The following is a 20996-nucleotide window of genomic DNA, read 5'->3' as shown; positions in this document are numbered from 1 at the left end:
GTCAGACTGACAGGCCTGTAGTTCCCTGGATCCTCCCTGCGACCCTTCTTGTAGATGGGCACAACATCAGCCAGCCTCCAGTCCAGTGGGACTTCCCCAGTCTTCCAGGTCTGTTGGAAGATGATGGAAAGGGGTTTGGCCAGCACATCCGCCAGCTCCTTCAATACCCTTGGATGAATCCTGTCCGGCCCCATAGACTTGTGGGTGTCTAGTTGGGCTACCGAGGCTCTGACCACCTCCTCTTGGATCATGGGAGCCTCATTTTGCTCCTCTAGCTCCTGGGTTTGTACACAGACAGAACAACTTTCTTTACAATTAAAGACTGAGGCAAAGAAGGCATTAAGTACCTCAGCTTTTTCCTCATCCCCTGTCACTGTTGTTCCTTCTGCGTTCAATAGGGACTGTCTGGTCTCCCTAGTCCTCCTTTTATTATTTATATATTTATAGAAGGATTTTTTTGTTATCTTTCACAGACTTTGCCAATCTCATTTCTAGTTGAGCCCTAGCTCAACTAGAAAGAAGAGATATTCTCAGTTTCTGATTCCCACTGAGACTGCACGCTGAACTTCTCATATCAGGAGGTACTGACCATGCCCAGAAACACAGTAGCGGCTGGGAAATTCATACTAAACTTCAGATGCTTCTGGAACTGAATAGTTTTGAGAATTTGGGAGTGAAGTTCCAGTTACATCAGCACAGGCAGCAATTAAGCATCTTCTATGGATTCAATCCTTTTTGCAATATTCAGAGCAGTTTTACACAAATGGGATAACAAATAAAAGAGAAACCAGTAATTACTGCCAAAAGGTTAAAGATACAGTACAAAAATGCATTCCAAGCAGCACAGTAATAGAAAAGGAAATGTGTGCATGGCAATCAGCTGCTCATGCAATGTTAGGGGACCTCAGATTCTGAGGCATTTTACAGTTTCAAATATTTAGCAAATCTGTAAAACTGAAGATGAAAAAGAAGTCTTAACCAATGCACTATTTGTGTTACCTCATTATTAAAAAACCGTTCAGACAAATAAGCACTGTAATTTTGAATTATGAATTTGCTAAGACTTCTATTTAGGAAATTAAAACTTACGAAAGAACTGCAAAGTAGCTTACCTGGCTATTCTTCCTCAGGAGACTGTATAACCACAACCTGTTAGTTGAGCTCCATTTTCACATTAGTAAAAATTCATTCTATTTTAAATAAACACAGCTACCACATTGAAGGTATAAACAAAGTAACCCTCTAATGCCCCTCTATTTAGCAGAAGGATCCAATAAAGATCCTGCCTGTACTAAAGACTGAAATGTTCTTTGCATACATTCAGATGTTAGTTAAAATATACTTTTACCTCTCCTGACATATCAGGTGCCATAGGAATGACTGGCCACAAAGAAGAGTAGATTCCAAAAAACACTACCCAAAGTGCAATGCTGCCCCAAATAGCTATATGGCTGAACTGTTAAACAAAAAAGAAAACAGAACAATCATCACAGCTGTATTATGACATAAAAAAAAGATCTTTGCTACTTAGTATTTACAATGCAATTCTGATATATTGGATGAAATTTTTGTGCCTTGTAGCAATTTAACTCTGCCACTTCAGTTAGTTATTTCTTAAGGAAAGGTAATACTTTCAGTAGCAATATTATTATATTCTGAGCCAATTTAAGGTCAATTAAAACCAGTTCAATTACAATCAGAGTAATTTGATTTTCCTAGTTTAAAGATAAAGCCTTATCCCGCTGTCCTCGTTTTCAATGTGAAGTATTATTTTTTGTATGTGAATATTCCATCTTTCCACAGAGTAACTATAGTTCAGTTTGATACTGCGGGGCAGGCTGTCAAACTGTAAAGGCATAATAAAATAAATAAGAAGAAAATATAATTATTCATCCATCATACTTTACAGAACATTTGAGAATATGGTAAAGATATTTGCTTACCAAAGTCCAATACGAAGTCTCTAATCCAGCCTTCAAACACACAGTTAGAACCACAAACTTCAAGAGAAAGAGAGAGGGGGTGGGGAGGAAGAAAGAGATAGGTGATTCTTATTTAAAATAGGAATCTTACTTAGCATACAGAATTGATTAGTTTTGTTGAACTCCCAGGAGAACAGAAGAAAAAGTTCTATGATTTTCATACTTCATGTTTACTTGCACAAATGAAATATGGGAAAGGATAATCAGTCTCTTAAATTTAAACGCGATTTCCTTAGTAACAGCCAACAAATTATGATGTGTGTCAATACACCTAGCTGTGTAATGGGATCCAAATCAAAGTTCATAAAGAAAGTGGCTTTTATTTCTGTGGACCTGCAGAAGTCACAGAGATGCCCTTCTGCTTTAATAGAATCTGCTCCCCCAAAATGTAGGACTTTCAGCACCCCCAAAGTAAAATTCTTTTAGATCACAGCTAGCTGTATTTTTCCTCTTTTATTGTAGGTCTGTGTGTTTAGATATGAAGTGCCCCTCTGAAATGACCACAGCAAAATTCCACTAGAAGATTTAAAGATACACTCCAGTAATGACCTAGTAATAGAACACTAAGAATTATTAGCTTCCATTTATGATCTCAAGACATTTGATCTAGAAAACTCTTCTTCTGTATTAGTAGTCTAAAACACTTCCATTGCCTCCTATAACTCTGCAAGTCTGGTTCTTACTGAGTTGTTAGCTTCATTATCCATGGTACTTTATTTGCACAGAAAGGTGTGTGAAAAGTGTAGTCCACTTCAGTAGAGGAGGCAGACCCCCTAGTTATAATGAGGATGACTACTACTTTCTACACGAAAACAGATGTAGAAGATTCACATGCTGGGCTGAAAACTTGCAATTAATCAAACTTACACTAGCCTAAATGTAAAAAAAAAAGAAAAGAAAAGAAAAAGAAAAAAGTTTTATTTACTTTGTTAGTATTTTGATAGTAAATTAATCACCTTTGCCAAACCCTGAAAAGCAAGAGAATTAAACACTGGCAGCCTTAAATCTATGTTCTCCTTACAAAATAACACATTAAATGAGTCTGTTATGCTATTTTCATACTTCCCTCTCATCCTTACTCTGATCTTTACTCTTTTTTATGGAGCAGCCTCTGAAAACATGTTATCGTCCTGTAGGATATACTCCAGTTTTAAGATGAGCAACAGTGGAAAGCTTATAATCCCACAGCAAGGACTAGTTGATTCAGGAAAATAGTTTATCTTCTTCATTTGAAATTCACACAAACGAGTTTTCTATTTAGTGAAGAAATAGTTATTGAACTCATGTGTGAACATTTATCACAAGTTTTGTTTATTACCAATCTGAAGAACATGAGGGTGAAAAATTGAGTCACAAAAACCAAGCTCCAACTGTCATAGCTACAGCTATAGCTTAAGCCCCAGTTCGTTGGCCAGGTTGGCAGCAATGATTTAAGTGAGTTTGTCGTGGTTTAATTTGAAGGAGTCTCGGAAAATCAGGAGAAATTAACTTCAAACGGAAGCTGGAAATAACTAGTTAAATACATTCAACAAGTCTTCCGCTATGTCTGGTGCACATAAGGATACAAATCCTGCCAGAAAGCTTTCACCCTGGATAGAAGTTTATGCTTTTAATTCTGGAATTTCCTATTTCAGCTACTGCTGCATTAGGAACATAAGAAAAAAAAATCACAGTGCCAAAATTCCATTATCTAAAATGTGTGAAATCTAATTAGAAGAAAATGAAGGACCCCAATGAGTGTTATGATTTACTTAGTCTATCCAGTTCTGGTGCCATATTTGGACAAATGAAAAAATGAATTATGGCAAAAAAACTCATTTCACATCTGGAACACTTGCTTGCTACTTCTGAGTCAGTTGTAAGAAAAGAAAACACCCTTCTTTAGGATCAGATAAATAATTCTCACTGCACAGACAAATCATATACACAAAAAACCCACTGCTGGTCTCTATAAAAGGAGACAGACAATGTGAATATATACCCTCCTTGCATCTTAACTGACTTCCCTAAAAAATTAACCAGTTATGCAACAGCAGCTTACTGAACAATTTGGGTTTTAATGCTCCCTCTGCCTCTTGATCCAAACTAACAAAAGCTCACCAAATCCTACCCAGGAAACCAGAAATCAAACTGTTATTCTGTATAAAGCACTGAGAATTTTAAAAGACCTCTCAAGAATGGTCATGCAAATATTTTCATGGCACTCTACTACTATCTGAAAATTATGTTTGAAGAAATAATTCTAGGACAGGACATGAATGACTGCACAATTCCTGTCTTTTTGTGGATCCAAAGAAACTGTATAAATTTCTGAATCCCTATGCCACTGATTTTTGCCTGAATGATAAATGCAGACTTCTCCAAAACAGATTAAAAGCAGAGGGAAGAACGAGAAGCACCTTAGCCTTACGACTTTGACATATCAAGACAATGACTGACAATGTCAGTATACATCACTTCACATGCACAGATTTTTTAGAAAATCTTCAACCCTTCTTGCCTCCATGATTTTGAAAGTCTTTCAAATCTTCATGTGTGCCCTGCGTCTCCTTGAATTCCTGTGTAAGACTAGGAACACGCCAATTGCAACCCCTATCTCCCCTCAGATTTTCCATCTGAAGTAAGGGAAAGTGGAGAATCTGGAAAACAAAGGAAGCAGCAGGTTGTCTGGACTTTAGAAGGTGAAAAATGTTTACTTGGGAAATTCTTGGCCATTCTGTAGGTTAGTATCGAGCAATTAGCCTGTCAAGATGGTGAAGTTTCAGCTCTCCTAGGTGAAAACTGGTTGCAGAAGTTGACAGAACAATTGAATTGTAACCTCTGTTTTATCATTTATAGATACAGCTTGTCAAAGAGTAATGAGTAGCTCCAAGTTACTATAAGGAAAGTATCAAACACAAACTACTTTCTGAAGGCACTGGAGAATGTTACTGCTAATCTAAAAACGTAGGCCTTGATGTTTATGAATCAGCTGATGTCACAGATGATACTCAGATGTTCTGCAGTACTGTAAGATTTCAAGACTTATCCATCAACTATTGTGTGACAATCTTAACTTTTTGAACACTCCGTTCCACAGGACCTAGTGTAATCCAGTAAATTCTTACTACAGCACATGGAACTTGTTTTCCACTGATGCCAAGCTTGGCTTTTAGAAGGAAGTGCAGAGCAGAATGACTGGATGGGATGAAGTTCTGAGATCACTTCAGGAACAAACTTCAGCTGTGAATGCAGCAGCTTGTTAAATAATTGAGTTCAGTAAGTCTACAGTGCTAGCTTAATCTACAAAATGATGGCCAATACAAAGAATACTTTTAGTGCAATTAGAAAAGGAGATGCTATCAGAAAAATTGGGTTAGGTGCTAGAATAGGTGAAGTTATGCAACTCATGCATACATACATATATACAATTCATAAAATAAACACCAGCTGAACTAAGCAAGGTTGCAAAGCTTAAGAACAATAAACAATGCAACATTTGTAGATAGGGTGAAAACCCGGCACAGAGAACCTCTCTCCACAAAGAACTCATTTCACTTAGGAAAACAGGTGGTTCTGGTAGATATCCTCATTAAGTATTTATCAATATTGGGGTAAGCAGTGACATTCAGATAAATGACTGACTTCTAAACACTGCCTGGTGTTATGAGATCATAATACAAATAGACCTGTGCCAGTTGAACTACTTCTGTCAGGACTGAGCTATGACAATGACTGTGACCTTACATCTTAATTTTAATAAGACTTGCATAGAAAATACCCAGGATGCTCCATTCATTCCTACTGGATGGCAGGTTATCATATGATAGACTGCATGATCATATGTGACTACATGCTATGTTGGCCTTTTGGAACAGGGAAAGGGATGTGTAGAGCAAATAAACTTTCAAGCTTTTTTTTTGTGTGAGCAAACAAGTTTTCAATGTGCCTGAAAGAACTATTTTAAAGACCATGTATGGACTGCCAGAAGAAACACTTTATTTTAACTGCCACCGCAACAGAAACAGATAGAGTGGGCTGTGGTTACTCGGCTCTTTATGGTCTTCAACCTTTCTGGTTAGCTAGCCAGAAAATATTATTCAAAATGTACTCTCAAACATAGGGGATGTTGACCGTACATGATGACTACATGCACATAAATGACTAAAATGTATTCTTGAATAATTTCCTTTCATTTCAGTTACGACATTTCCCTATTCCCCGAGGAATATGATTTTCTGTGAATTTGTAATTGTGTACAGCCCCTCTACTTTGATGGAAGAATTAATTTCTTTTTTCTATCTGCCAACAACAGGAAGCTGAAAAATAAATTAAACTCTTCATGTTGAAGAACAGAAGAGAGAAAAATAGGTGTTTAGCTTCATTATTTTATTTTAGGAAACAGAAGATTAAAAGTAAAAACCCATTAGTGACTAATATCTACAAGAATACCAGTAGATTATTGCTAGGTGTGGTTCAGGTGTCATTCTGGCAGTTTGGGATTTCTCCAATGCAGAAATTTACCTTAAATTAATAAGCATGCTAATTAGGGAATTACAAGTCCTAGTATTTTAAAAAAAACAAACAGTTTCTGGTAAAGGACAGATGTATCTTCTGCATCTTTAGTAATCTGCTTTGTTTTAAAAACTGGAATAAGAATGCAAAATGCACTTTAAAGCTTCTCAAAGATTTACTCAAGTGCCATTTCTTATTCTACACAATGAATCAAGTCTTCTATGTAGAAAATTGTAAGTAATGAAACCACATCTCTCTAAGAGTTAAAGATAGAGCCGAAATAGATAGTCAGCTGACAGAGTTGCTGTTCCAACTTACAGTGTATACAGTGTTTCCCAGGAGCAGGTAATCCGAAGTTTTACCATTGCCAAATACGGTACCTGGAGAAATAAACAGTAATTAAAATAAAAACATCTAAACATTTAAATCTCCACAAAAGCCCTATATATACATATATATACACATATATATGAACATGTGTATGTGTGTTGTATGTATGTATGTGTTTATATATACATATATATATATACTGTGCGTGTAGTAAGGAACAACAAAAGTACAAGATAATCTTCCCTCCTCCATTAATGCCAAGACAGCATAAGGAAGGATGTTTTAAAAAAGCTGTGTTGAGTGAAAGAGAAGAATAGAGGTGTTGGTTTTTTTTTTTTTAGGGGTGGGGATGGTTTAAAAATCCTCTGATTGTCCGGCCAGAGGAATGTGACAAGCTGATAAAAATGGTCAGTGGTTGAAAACACTTATTTTTCTACTGTCCTCAGCTAGCATACAGTATATTAAATGCTACTATGTTTTCATATTTGTGGTGAATGTTTTTCCAGCCTTCATATCAGCTTTACAAATGCTTGAAATTAAATTCATTTTACTGGCAGATGAAGAGTGTTCCTTTCTAAAAGCTTTTCAGGACCTGTGAGGCCACTTTACCACACTAAAAAAAAGATCTATTTATTGATGTTCCGGAAGAGACAGCAAGTGAAATTTGACACAAAAATTTAGAATAAAAATGCTTGCAAGCAGTCCTCTTTAACCTAGTCCTCCCTATTCAAAGATGGGGGGCTTACAATGGCTACTTCCTTAGCTCTAGTGATACTGGCTGCATCCCTGCCAGTTCCCAGATTTAGCTTCCCGCCCCATACAGTCCAGCACACCACAAAGGACTACAGGAGCCCTGGAAACCTGAGAACAAAAAGTTGAGGTCATGGCTCACTTAAGAAGGTTATCCAAAAGAGGGAGCAGTTGGTGGGTTTACTTGTATATTTAAGTTTGGGTTCTGCCATTTACTGTACATAGAATCATAGAATAGTTGGGATATCCAATCCCCCTGCCATGGGCAGCGACATCCACTAGATTAGGCTGCCCAAGGCCCCATCCAACCCGGCCTTAAACACCTCCAGGGATGGGGCAGCCACAACTTACCTGGGCAACCTGTTCCAATGTCTCACCACGCTCATGCTGAAGAAATTCTTCCTAATGTCTAGTCTTAATCTGCCTCTCTCCAGTTTATACCTGTTCCACTTAGTCCAGTCACCACAAGCCTTTATGAATAGTCCCTGTCCAGCTTTCTTGTAGGCTCCTTTCAGATACTGTAAGGTCGCTATAAGATCTCCTTGGAGACTTCTCCAGGTTGAACAACCCAACTCTCTCAGCCTTCCGCATAAGGAAGGTGCTCCAGCCCTTGGATCATCTTTGTAGCCCTCCTCTGGACCCGTTCCAACAGTTCCATATCGTTCTTATGTTGAGGATTCCAGAACTGGACACAGTACTCCAGATGAAGTCTCACAAGAGAGGAACAGAGGGGCAGAATCACCTCTGTTGCTCTGCTGGCCACGCTTCTTTTGATGCAGCCCAGGATATGGTTGGCCTTCTGGGCTGCGAGCACACCATCGCTGGCTCATGTCAAGCTTCTCATCGACCAGCACCACCAAGATTGAGATTTGATTGTCAAAGTTCTAGGAAATACCTGCTCAAACATGTACTCTGCTGCTTAGCAAAATATTCCTGTTTTTAGAGTACGCATTGACATTTTGGGATCTCTTTCCTCCTGGGCTGTCTAAACCTCTCCAATGCAAACTGCTGCCACTGAACTCACATCCAGTGGTGTTTCAGAGAAAACAGACTGCTACCTACTTCCTTTTACACCCATCAGAAGTCACCAAGTATAAAATACTCCACAAGAAGTTTTCCCCTTAACCTTTTTAGGCACAAGCAGCTATGACCGTCTTACTATCTAGTCTCAACAGTTCCAAAATGTCTGTGAGAATATTCCTGTCCCCTGTGCCAGGGCAGATTGCCTGGCTGAATCAGGGAAACTGAGAAGACTACTAAATTTACAGAAAACTACACTGTTTTTTTTTTAAATCCCTGCAAAATAGAAGCAGAACAAATCCCTACCCTCATCAGAGTTCCCCTCTACACAAAGACTGCTACAAACTGGAAGCAGTGCTTTCAGGTTTCCTCTAATTAATACAGCTTTTCTCACAACTATCCTGTTTCCTTCTACAACTCAGGTGCATGAACTAGAAGAGTGACATGACTGAGCTGTCCAAGATGTCCCAGTTTCCTCTGTCACAAGTCTACTCATACAGATGTAAACTAGGTTAGTATGGACATACTAGGTTAGTATGTCCTTGAAGTAACATGAGAGAAGGTATACACATAGACAATGAAAACTCACAAGATTTAAGACTGAATGCAAGGGACAGTAGTGGTTTAGGACCTTGTAAATATTTACCATGGTAGTGTATTATATTAAAAAAAAGCATATTGAATAGCAATCTCTTTTTCTCCACTGTGTTTTAGGCATACACACATAACACTACTCCTACTTTTAAACAGATTCTAAATAAAAAATTTTAAATATACTGAATGCTCTAATTCTAGAAATGGTATATTGAAATTTAATCATACAAACCTGTTAGCATTTATAAAACTTTCCTAAGAAAAAACCAAGGTATTTAGATACTTCCTACTTTTCAGAGTTTATATTTTTATATTTCGTAATACTTACCATGCTGGAGGGCTTTTAGTGGAAACCAAAACAGAATGAATGAGTGGAAGAGGCCATTTAAACAATGAACCCAGAAAACCTAACGGAAAACAGAAAATCCATGAGAACCACTTGCAATAAACTAGCTCTGTGAACTCTGACCTTTCTTTTTATCTGTGTGTTAAGATTCACAAAATGTGTTTCTGTCAGGCCACCACTGTGAAGTAATATAACTGACAGGCACTTTCTGCCTCTTAGCTCTTCATGGGTCATTTGTTTATTTTTATGTTTGAAAAAGAAGTGTGTATTATCACCTCTTTTTAATTTCAAATCAGAAGGGAAATCAATATGTATACATATGGGAATATTATCAGAAACATTAAACTAAACCAGACAGCTGTAACAATTGTTACATTCCAAGCAGGGAACTAAAAAAGACTCTAGCTTTTATAATTTACATTTTATGTAATAAGAAATTTGGATAGCAGAACAATCAAAACCTGAAGGTTATATATACCTACCTACGTATTTCCACACACAAAGAAATTAAAAAGGGACAAATAACTATCTTCCTTGGATTTCTCCTTACATGCTCCATATTCTTGAAGTGAACAGCTTCTTCACATTAAACTTCCTCATATATTTGCTAAATAATTTAAATTTTATTTTCAAACTTAATTGCATTTATAAAATATACCTTCTGAAAAAAAGCTGTTATTCCATACTGTATAAAGACATAAAAAGACTTAATAAAAATTATGTAACTCATCTGCTTCAGGATAGCAATCATGCTTATCCATTAACAACACTTTTGACAATCATAGTTTTTATTGCAGCTAGCTGATAGGAGCATTAGGGTGTTCAAACAATTGAAATTAAGTTGCCTGCCACACAATGTTTTCCACAATGTCTCAAAGTCTTTTGTTAGTTTATACAACTATGCTAGGTTGTATGATCCAATTTACACTCTAATATGCTGCACATTTGAACTTGTGCTACTCATTAACCTTTGTCTCTCCTTCTTGCTATGTCATTACCAGAAGTTTTTATTTGACAGAAAGCACAGGTGGATGCAAGAAAAATTAGTTCTACTTTTCCATTTTCCTGACCAATTCTTATTGTCACATGCTAATCCTTTAACCTCTGTCATGACCTCATAACCTTTAACCCCTTTTACCATAACAAACATCTGCATCAACATTCAAGGCAGTAATGTTTCCAAATCTTTAACACCAACTATTCAAGTTATATAGATGGGAATTTTGCAGCTGGGAAGTTTGTAGATGTTTACTCATAGCAAGTGTTGTATGGGAATAGTCACAGCATTTCCCATGAAGTCAACATTGCACCTATGCAATAATAAAATACTATAGGCTTATTTAAAAAGAAAAAAATCCAACAATTGCAACTCCTGACTTACATTATTTAATAAAAGTATCACAAGACAAGAGTGTATGTATCAATGGATCAGGAAAAGTCAGACATTTTTAAAGCATTCACAGTGACACAAGTAACTATTCTCTCTTGTTTCTTTACAACTTTCAGGTTTGTTTTTGTGGGTGAAGGGGTAAAGTGAGAAGAAGGAGAAAAATCTCATATGCTTCAGTGAACAAAGACAGTTTAGACAAATAATTCTATATAGATAGGAGTCCTCCATTTTTATAACACAAGTGGCAGAGATATGAGAGTGAAGTGTGCAGCATCAGCTCTATGCATCTACTACAAAACATCACACGTAGGCACTGTTAATTCAATGACAGATTGAAAATGTACCCAAGTTCATCATACGATGACATTGCTTGAAATGTCCTAATTATATTTAGAAAAATCAAATAAAATCAAAAGGAACTCCTGCAAACATCATGGCATTCATGAAATGGCAGACTCAGGAAAAAGTTTCATTTAGTTTTTTTAAGAAATTACAGGCAAATCTGTAGAGATTATGTATAATTTATATATTGAAGAGTCCTACATTCTTTTACTACTTCTTGTGCTAGTCTCTCCAAGATGAATTCCATACATCTCCCACTAAAAGTAGCCTCAGATTCCTTTTGATCCACCTTGACGCAGCCTTAACTGTCTCCAAGTATTTTTCCCCAAACTCAAAATTAAACCATAAAATCACAACTCCAAATTGACAAAGAATAGTAGCAAGTCCCTCCCTCTACAAATCTAATGACAGTTCTTATTGTCCTCTGCAACACTGTTTCACAGGCTTCAGTAATCCATTTCCATATAACAGTACAAATACATAGAGCCCAGCAACAGAGAGGTCTAATCACTTCTGCCTGCAGAAGACAGCTTTATTACCAGCAGAGAAAAAGAAATCAGGGCTGAAAACCTCAAAATGTTTGCTGTCTGTTTCTGTATTTGCTAAAAATAGAGAAATATGATTTCACAGACAAGCGTACAACTGGAAATAGCAGTAATAAAAGTTCACTCGATTTTTAATTATAAGCAGCGCAAAACAAAAGGGATAACTATACTTAATTCCTTTAAATTTCTGCTTTAATTATATTTGTTTTTTTAAATCTACCTTAGTATTAAAGTCCAGTGCATTTTGAGAAGTCTTGTATAACTCAGGATATTTCAACATGTTTTCTTTTCGGCAGGATCTCTCAAATATTCCAAGAGTTAGGGGAGGCATTGCTGTAAACATCTAGAAGATGGATAAAAAAACCAAAACACCAAACATTGCAAAATCTCAGAGGTGCAGACTTGTCTAAAGACTTTCAAGATCATGGTTAAAAATAACAGAAAACACAGAAATTGTCTTACCACATTGTAAAGACCTATACACCACCTTTCAAAAAGAATTTGTCCAGAAAAGCCGTTGACAAATGCAAACCAGACCTGAAAAGGAGGAGAATGGTATATTACTCAAACGTCTAGTGCAGTATGATAAGACTTTGCTCAGCTTCACAAAACGGGGTATCCCTAGAACATATTAACAAAAGAATTGAAAATGTTCTGTTTTAAATCCATATGGAAAAAAACCCCAAACCCAAATCCCGACTTCCATTCAAGAACAGATAATGGGTAATCTAGTCAAATATGTGAGCAATTCCATCTAATTATGAGAACATTTCAAGAAGGTAGCTATTTTCCGAAGGCAAGTCAAGTTATTCAAGTATTTTAGAGTGATTTAGGCTCACTGCATTTGTACCATGCTTAATTCTTAATGAAATAAAAAATATGAGAAATACTGGGGGGTGGGTGGGGTGTGTCGGGAGACAGAACAACCTACAGATTAGAAACAGTCAGCACCTTCTCATCATTAGAATCACAGAATCACAGAATAGTTCAGGTTGGAAGGGACCTTAAAGATCATCTCGTTCTATCCCCCCCGCAACAGGTAGGGCACCTCCCACTAGATCAGGCTGCACAAGGCAGCAAACTTCCTAACTAACAGAATTCATACAGTAAACTGTAGTTTGAAACTGAAAATTGTACTAACATTCCTTACTCATATAGGAAACTCTTGAGAGGATGATGTTTTACTAAAGCACTAAACCAACTATAACTACTGAGTTACTAAGCACTAACTCAACTACGGAGCACTTTAGAGAGGTATCTCTTTCATTGTAGAAGCTTTAATACTTTTTTCTAAAATTTAATTTGAAAGGTGTGACAACGCATTTTCTTATGTTTCTGTATAGCACGCAGCATGACTGCTTTCTTCTATTTCCTCATGTTTATATAAGTTCCATGACAAAATGGAGAAGCAGCAAGCCTGATGAATCTTCACTAACAAGTTACGTATTGCCTGTGACAAACATAAGCTGTAAAGTGATAGACAGAAGTTAGAATTGTCTAAACAACATGCTACTCAGCTCATGTTTTCCCAGTGATTTTTTTTTTTTTTTGTGTGGAGACTCTCCTACAGTTCATATTTAATTTGACTTCATTATGGAAGCATGAATTGCGACAATCAATATGTACATTTATCAACATGTACCCAGGCTGCCCTCCAGGTCATCAGATTCTATGATCAAATTCAGTTTTTTTTATCACATAGTGGAATATTTGAACATTTTTGTGAATACTTTGAGATAGAAAAAAACCCTGAAAGTAGCAACTATTAACAGTAAAAATGGGAGGTAAAATTGAGCCAAAACTGCTATCTGTTTGACCAATAAAGAAAAAGCAAATAGATTTTTCTCAGTGGCCAATTATTGGAACAAATTTGCATACAAAATCATGAATGTTAATGGCTGCAATACAGAGATATTAAACATACTGAATTTCTGATGTCTCATAATGCTCATAATGAAGTATCCAGAAAGAACATTAACTTTCTCTTGTGATTTTTCTCACAGTCAAAATGCTATAAAACTTTAATTTTAAAAGAAAGGCCTAAATACATATACTGAATCTAGTCCACATATTCACTTCTATTAAAGGTAAGTGATGCTAAGCAACACTTGAAACTATTTTGAAATTACCACTTAAAGAAATGCAAGAATTTATGGCAAAATTTCAATTTACAATAAACATCATATATGAAGTTGCTACAAAACCTCTCAGAAAAGCTATGCATCATTTTATTCCTTAAAAACCCTGATGCTTTCAGTTTTATTTTGTACAGCATTTTAAAAAAAATCAAGCTAATTAAACTCTGAAAACTACAGTTTTACTTTAGAATTGCAATGAAACACTTTCAATTGTAATAGTGACTTCCTGAAATCTCAGCATTTACTAAGCATTTCTCCCATAGAAAGCATACAAGTTACAGGCATTTCAGTTAATTTTCAGCGTAACAAGGAACTAGAACAAATCTTGCTCAGAACTCTAGATACAAGCCAAGAAGAAATGAAATTTGGTAGTGTTTCTGGGTTCTAAATTTCATGTTGAGTCTATTAAAAATGGCTGGGAAGAGTAAATTTTTAATGTAGCTAAAACCAATGCTCTCTTTAGTAGAAACACTACTATTCAGTGGAGTGTCAGATATACTACTTTAAGAGACAGAGCACCTTCAATAACTGAGCAGAAACATGGACTTTCTATTGTTTACAAGAAAGTATCTGAAAGTCTGCATTAAGAACACCTATGCCTGAAACATAATTAGCAGATCTAGGTGAGGGTGGTGTGGGGGAAGCAGCAAGGATAAATACATCCCCCTGCTGAAACTGTAAGAGGGGAAGAAAGTAAGGCACTCACTTACCCTAACTTCTGAAACTTGGACCCTAAAAAATTAGCCTTTGTCATACACAAAAAATCTTCTGTGGAGCTTATTACAGTATTAATATTGGCAGTGACAAGAAACAGTTTCTTGCTTCACAGTGGGAAATTTATTCATGGAAAAGTATGTTTCATTCTGATTATGGTGAACAATGAAGGCAGCTGCACCTGCAAAGTAAGTTTTTAGGACAAGTCGCTCATGACTGTAACTTGGGAGCAGATTCAGCCACTCCTCTCCTAGGGGGTACATGCTACTCTAACAGTTCAAATTACTAACAGAGCACCCCTATAAAGAAGTACAGGAGATAGGTGTCCTTGAGAAGTAATTCAAGCTGTATAAATGAAAAAGTGAAAATTCAGACCATTTTCTATTTCATTTACTACATAATTTCTAATAATAATTTCTAAAATAAGACGGGCCACAGTGCAGATCCCTGTATTTCTAGTTTTCAAGCCATATAATGCAAAAAAGTGGGCATGAGCACAATCACTTTCTGCAGTGTTTTAAACTGAACCTGGTGCAGTTTCCCCGTATTAAGTATGCCACGGCATACTGAACGACAGCACCTAAACTCTATAGCTCAGAAGCAGTGTGAGTATATACAGAAAGCCTGCTCATGTTTAGGGTTATGCAGAATATCAATCTCAGGATAACCACAGGCATTCATCTCCTGTCACGCAAAGGAAATCAGGAACAAAAAGGTAAACCTCAGTTACGGACATGAGCAGCACCAAGTGTGTTAACTCAGCAGTGGGATGAAAAAGGCTTGAGGGGAAAATATTTTTCTTCTTTTTTTAAAAAAAAAGATAACTATCATCCAAAGTTTACAGAATGAAAAAGAAGCTGTTGCAGCTCTAACTACTTAGTATAATTGTTTACACAGTTATCACTTAAATTGTTACAAATGGCCACTTTAAGAATATGTGACTGAACTTCGGATGCAGTTCTCAAAAAATATATTTTTAAAATTTGTAAAGTTTTATTTGACATAAACCAGTTATTCTGTGTTATTACTAGTTATTATTAATTAGCACAACAAAAAGTAGGAATAGGAAAATTTTGTCCCTCCGATGCTAAAGGAAGATTTAAGTTCACAAAATGAGTTGTTTAAAAAAAGAGTATATGCAGTAATAGCAATTATACGCCCAAAGCCAATCCACAAAGGAGTTCTCAACTGCTAGATCAATGTCAATCCTAACCATCAAAATAAGGTAATAACAGTCTCCACAAAATAAGTATAAGACTCTGCATAGGCTTATCCTATGCGAGTGTAAGGCTTGGTACAGCCTTAATAATGCACATTAGCAGTCTATTAGAAATTCAAAGTCTTCACTTGCAATTTAGAACGATACTTCAGACTATAACCTCTGAAGTTATTAGGACTAATCTCATACATAATATGAGGTCCATGTTAAAATTTCCATTGAATCAAGACACAGAGTAGAAAAAGTCAAAAGTTACTGATCACTTCTAATTTCTTACAAACAGGAGGTTAGAAGTTCATAAACACTCATCAGTGTTTAGGAATATTACTATAGACCTTTACTATTTTCTGAACCAAGAAACCAATAGCACTTATTTTGTATCACCCCATAAATGCCTCGGAAAACTGTTGTATTTTAGATTAAAAGGAATCTACTACGTTACTTACATTAGGACTGAGCAGGCATTTAAAAACATAATATGTGTCTATTAAGCAAAGGCAGGTATTTTTAGTTATTGTCAGCTCATAAAAGGAAACTTATTTAAAGCAACTTCCAGACATGCCTTTTATAGAACTATTTTCTAAACTCCAAGACAGAGGAGGTGTGGCCACAAAAGCCTCACAGACATTTTCCTGATGTAGCATTTCTGCATATTAAGCAGCAGCTTACAAATACTCATTGAGCTCTCTGCTCCCACGCCTGATCTGTACAAAAAACTGAAAAGAGAGATTCAAGACTGGCAGTTGTCCTTTCTAGAGACATTCAATGATGAATTTCTGCCCATTCACTCGCAGTATTGACATGAGCTATTAACACTCGTGAAAGTTTTCTGAGCTGTATTGGGTACACAGGAATTCAAGTAGAAGTCATTTTGTCTTCCAGAAAAGGTGTGTATGGTAAAATGCTGGTATGCATGATATATAAAGGGTCATAAACCCATATAAAAATGATTCCTTTGCTCTTCAATCTGCTCAGGAGGCAGACACTACCTCTTCCAGTCTTTTGTATTTTTAAACTATGATCTCTATACCTTGCATTTAACTTGCTTTCACGAAGAATACAAACCATGGGATACTTATATCTGACTTAAGTTATAAATTTAACAATTTGTTCGTAGGTGACAATGACAAGAAATGAAGCAAAATAAGGTAGCATGTTCTGAATCCCAACTTTGAAAATTTTATACAAACACAAGCTATACATCAACTTTTTTTTTTTTTTTCAAATACATCAAGAACTACTGCTAATCAGTACTTCTGGAAGTCTGATCATTTCATCAGATATTCAGTTATTGAAATGCAGGACCTAGAGTCTGCCATCACTTCTAAAGTGAAAAAAGGATCTTTAATGGATTTGCTTTTTCTATAGCTTCCTACTTTACATTTTTCTAAACAGGCTACAAACCTCCTGCTACTTAGATACAAATCTATTTATGTTAATAACACAATAAATAAATAGATACAAATCTATTTATGTTAATAACACAATAAATTAACACAATAAAACTGGGAAAATTTTGAAAACATAAAAAAATACGCTAAGAAAAATGCACATGTTTTGGCTACAATACTTGTATATAAGACGTATAAAGTATTTGGTTATAAGAAAGTAAGTAGCTGTTGAAAGAAAAATAGGACCAGTAAATGAAGGAGAAGGATAAAAAAAAAAAACCCCAACAATCTGTATGTTCAAAATGTTAAGGTTGTCATGTGGTCATGAATATCATGAACCTATAGCTACATGTGCTTTCTTAACCATACCTGTCAATAAATGTACATTTATTACAACACAGTCCTCTCACACTACTGTATCTTTCACAAGACTCAAGTCTCCTTAAAATCCCAGGTGAGAAAACTCGGTCAGCTACTTGGTAAAGTATCCCTGCTCATAAACTTGAGCCTGAGGAGGCATGGTTGCCCCATCAATAAGGGAAAGGTATGCAACAGTGTAGCTAAATATCCCCCCTAAGTATTGTTCTGAACAACAACAGCCCTGGAGTTCAACAGTGCCCTGAAGAAAAAGCTTCAGATTGTGAACTGGACAGTTAGTGACACCAGCTCGAAGTGTTAAAGCACATACATTTCTGGTAAATTTACGCTACTTGAACTGCATTCCTTAAATGCTGTAATGATGTTACTGATACAGAATTTCAGTAAGCTAGCAGTATTACTCAATACAAACATTCAGTACTACAATTTAGTGTGTATTTTTAAGATAATTGGGTCTTTTAAAGTAAAAAAAAAAGAAAAAAAACCCACTCTAATATCAACCAGTTAATTAAAAAGCAAGAATCAGTACTAGTGTCTATTGACAGTTTAAATGCTTCTTTAAAATCATATATAATACTAAAAGCTTAAATTATAAAATATTTACTTTCAAGAAGGAACATTTACTGTATTGTAGAATTACCTCAATAATATAAAGGACTATATTCTTGTAGAAACAATACAAGATGCATTTAGCTACTCTGTTATAATTCCAGGCTCCATGAACCAATAACAAGTTCTTCAAATACTTGAACTGCAAAAATGAACAAACATATAGTCAGAACATGCATTCACCAATATTAACTTAATCTTAAAGAACTTTGTTGTAGCATTTTATAGTGTAATGACTTACCTGAGCAATTGAGTAGTCTGAAGAATTAGCAGCCTGGAGGCCTTCATTCCCACTAATACCAACACCAACATGCGCTGTTTGTATCATACTAACATCATTTGCTCCATCACCAATTGCCAGAGTTACTACCTTAACTTGTTTTTTAACCATTTCTACAACTTCAGATTTTTGAAGTGGTGATACCCTAAGGAGTTACAGAAAGAAAAAGGTTAAATACAGGACTTTCAAATAAATATACTTTCAACACATATTTACATTCTGTGAAGAGGTAATAAAACCAGGCTAACTAACATCCTAGTCAGTTCGTGATGCTGTTATTGCCCTTTAGGCTACATGCTAAAAACTTATTTCCAGCAAAATTCACCAAAACTTTCAATCTGTGGAAGCAAAATGTTAACAGGACTGCAGACACACTGTTCAAACAGCAACAGCCCCCCAAAACAGAGTAATGGAAGAAACACAAAATACTGCCGCTGCCAGAATTAACTTGGAACAGTAGTAGATTTTCGCATATTTTGTTGTCATGCTTTCTATTTTCCTCTCTGTTTAAATACTTAGTTTATAAACAAACAACAAGATACTCAGGACAGATGTCAATGCAAATAGGAACAAAGTAGACCACCGCTATCTTAGCATAGTCTGCGCTATCAAATTGAAGGAACTTTGAACATTGACTCTTGATCCTCCACTTTGTTTTACTGCTGGTAGCTTCTTCCTTGTTATTTTCAGGTCTGTTCCAGTTATCCAACAAGAAAATGCCTGTCCACAGCTAAGAGATGACTCAAAAGCTCTACCGACGACACTGTCTCTGTTTTGGTGCCACCTACTACTCTGTGCGTCTCTGTTGAAGTTCGAGGTAAATCAGAGCTAATTTTATGATTAATTCACTTGCTGTAAGTAACTTCATTCACTGAAAAATTCATTCACTGAAAAATAACTGCATATTTTTGAGACCGTGCTCTTCCATAAAGAACCTACCACTGGATACACACTGGCATGAAAGACTGGGAAAAAGCATGTATTTATAATTAATTTCCTACAAGTCTTCAATATGCGCCCTCATGGCAATAACCCTTCAAAGCTTCTGAATTTCCAGCTGGGGCTGTGAAGATTCCCCTTGCAATACCAGAATTACAGGGTTAAAGATTATATTGGGATATTCATACTGATTTAATTCTTTCAGGTAAAAAATAAAATCACAGAATCACAGAATCACAGAATAACCAGGTTGGAAGAGACCCACCGGATCATCGAGTCCAACCGTTCCTATCAAACACTAAACCATATCCCTCAGCACCTCGTCCACCCGTGCCTTAAACACCTCCAGGGAAGGTGACTCAACCACCTCCCTGGGCAGCCTCTGCCAGTGCCCAATGACCCTTTCTGTAAAGAATTTTTTCCTAACGTCTAGCCTAAACCTCCCCTGGCGGAGCTTGAGGCCATTCCCTCTTGTCCTGTCCCCTGTCACTTGGGAGAAGAGGCCAGCACCCTCCTCATAAAACCAATGGAATACAGAAGGAATTAAGAATACAAGTTTTTGGGAAAAAACTTGCAAAGGAAGAATATAAAAGAGCAGTTACTTCTAAATAATGTTCCTTCCTGAGCACACTCTGAAAATTGCTGTTTACTGGGATACTGCCAAATAAAAAGGCCTGTGGAGTTCATGAGTGCAGTTCTCATCTGAACCATAAATACTGTACGATACTCAAAAGCTCAGTAACAAGAAAAAAATATTACCACTAGACATGAAAAACTGAGCTGTATAATGGCATTTATGCCCTCCTGAAGATTCTCATAAACAATCTAATGGCAATGTAAGGAAACCAAAGTTTTTCTTAGAAACTGACAGCTGAGGCCAGTGACTGATTTCATAGTGTTCAATAAAATGTAAATGCAGCAGAAAAAGTTCAAAAAACCCCCCAAATCTTTGACATCACACTGCTATTATGCATTACATATTATCCATTACTGGTTATCCATTATCTTTATTAACAAATCTAAGTTAGAAAGATTTGAGACAAGTTACATAATCAGGACAAGGGTAGAAAGAGTCTGACAAATTTTTATAAATATGTCCATTAGAAATGCAAATTTCACCAAACCAATGTTGATTTCCTATACAAGGAAAGCACTTAAACACTAAAATAAAGACTATTTAAGTTTTTAGCCATCTAAGGTTGATCACGATCATTCTGAAACATAGCTTAAAACGGTAGGAGAAAACCAAGGTATTCTAGAAATGCTTTTTACATCCTGAAACACACATTTATTCATATGACAGTCAGGAAGAAATAAGTTTTGTCTAAAATAGTAAATTACATAACAATCACAATTCTCACGAGTTAAAACTTAAACATTTCTGAAACTCAAACTACTTTAGAGGTGAAAGAGGATTCCAAACTATTCCTCATAGAGGAAGTCAATTTATGAGGTGTACTAGAGAGAATTGTTTTAAAACACCAAATTTTAAACAGAATTTTTTTAAAAAAAATTTGAGACAGCATGATGTCTTC

At 36.1% G+C, this 20996-nt stretch overlaps 1 protein-coding gene across 6 annotated transcripts in view; it reads right to left on the bottom strand.

The window, feature by feature from the left end:
* Window positions 1–20996, bottom strand: part of ATP8A1 (ATPase phospholipid transporting 8A1) — a 106797-nt gene that overhangs the window by 18080 nt on the left and 67721 nt on the right. For 5 of the 6 annotated variants that reach the window (XM_069856118.1, XM_069856119.1, XM_069856117.1 and 2 more), the window contains 8 exons: window positions 18484–18667; window positions 18274–18384; window positions 12256–12330; window positions 12014–12136; window positions 9499–9577; window positions 6795–6856; window positions 1944–2000; window positions 1349–1456 (listed from right to left, as the gene is read on the bottom strand). In XM_069856118.1, coding sequence (XP_069712219.1) covers window positions 1349–1456; window positions 1944–2000; window positions 6795–6856; window positions 9499–9577; window positions 12014–12136; window positions 12256–12330; window positions 18274–18384; window positions 18484–18667 — 799 coding nt within the window. The remainder of the gene's footprint in view (window positions 1–1348; window positions 1457–1943; window positions 2001–6794; window positions 6857–9498; window positions 9578–12013; window positions 12137–12255; window positions 12331–18273; window positions 18385–18483; window positions 18668–20996) is intronic. The other variant, XM_069856121.1, reaches the window with a different exon arrangement.

The sequence above is a fragment of the Phaenicophaeus curvirostris genome, chromosome 4 (assembly GCF_032191515.1).
Source record: "Phaenicophaeus curvirostris isolate KB17595 chromosome 4, BPBGC_Pcur_1.0, whole genome shotgun sequence".
NCBI lineage: Eukaryota > Metazoa > Chordata > Aves > Cuculiformes > Cuculidae > Phaenicophaeus > Phaenicophaeus curvirostris.
Note: the sequence above shows the minus strand (reverse complement) of the source record. Positions and strands in the feature narration are given on the sequence as shown.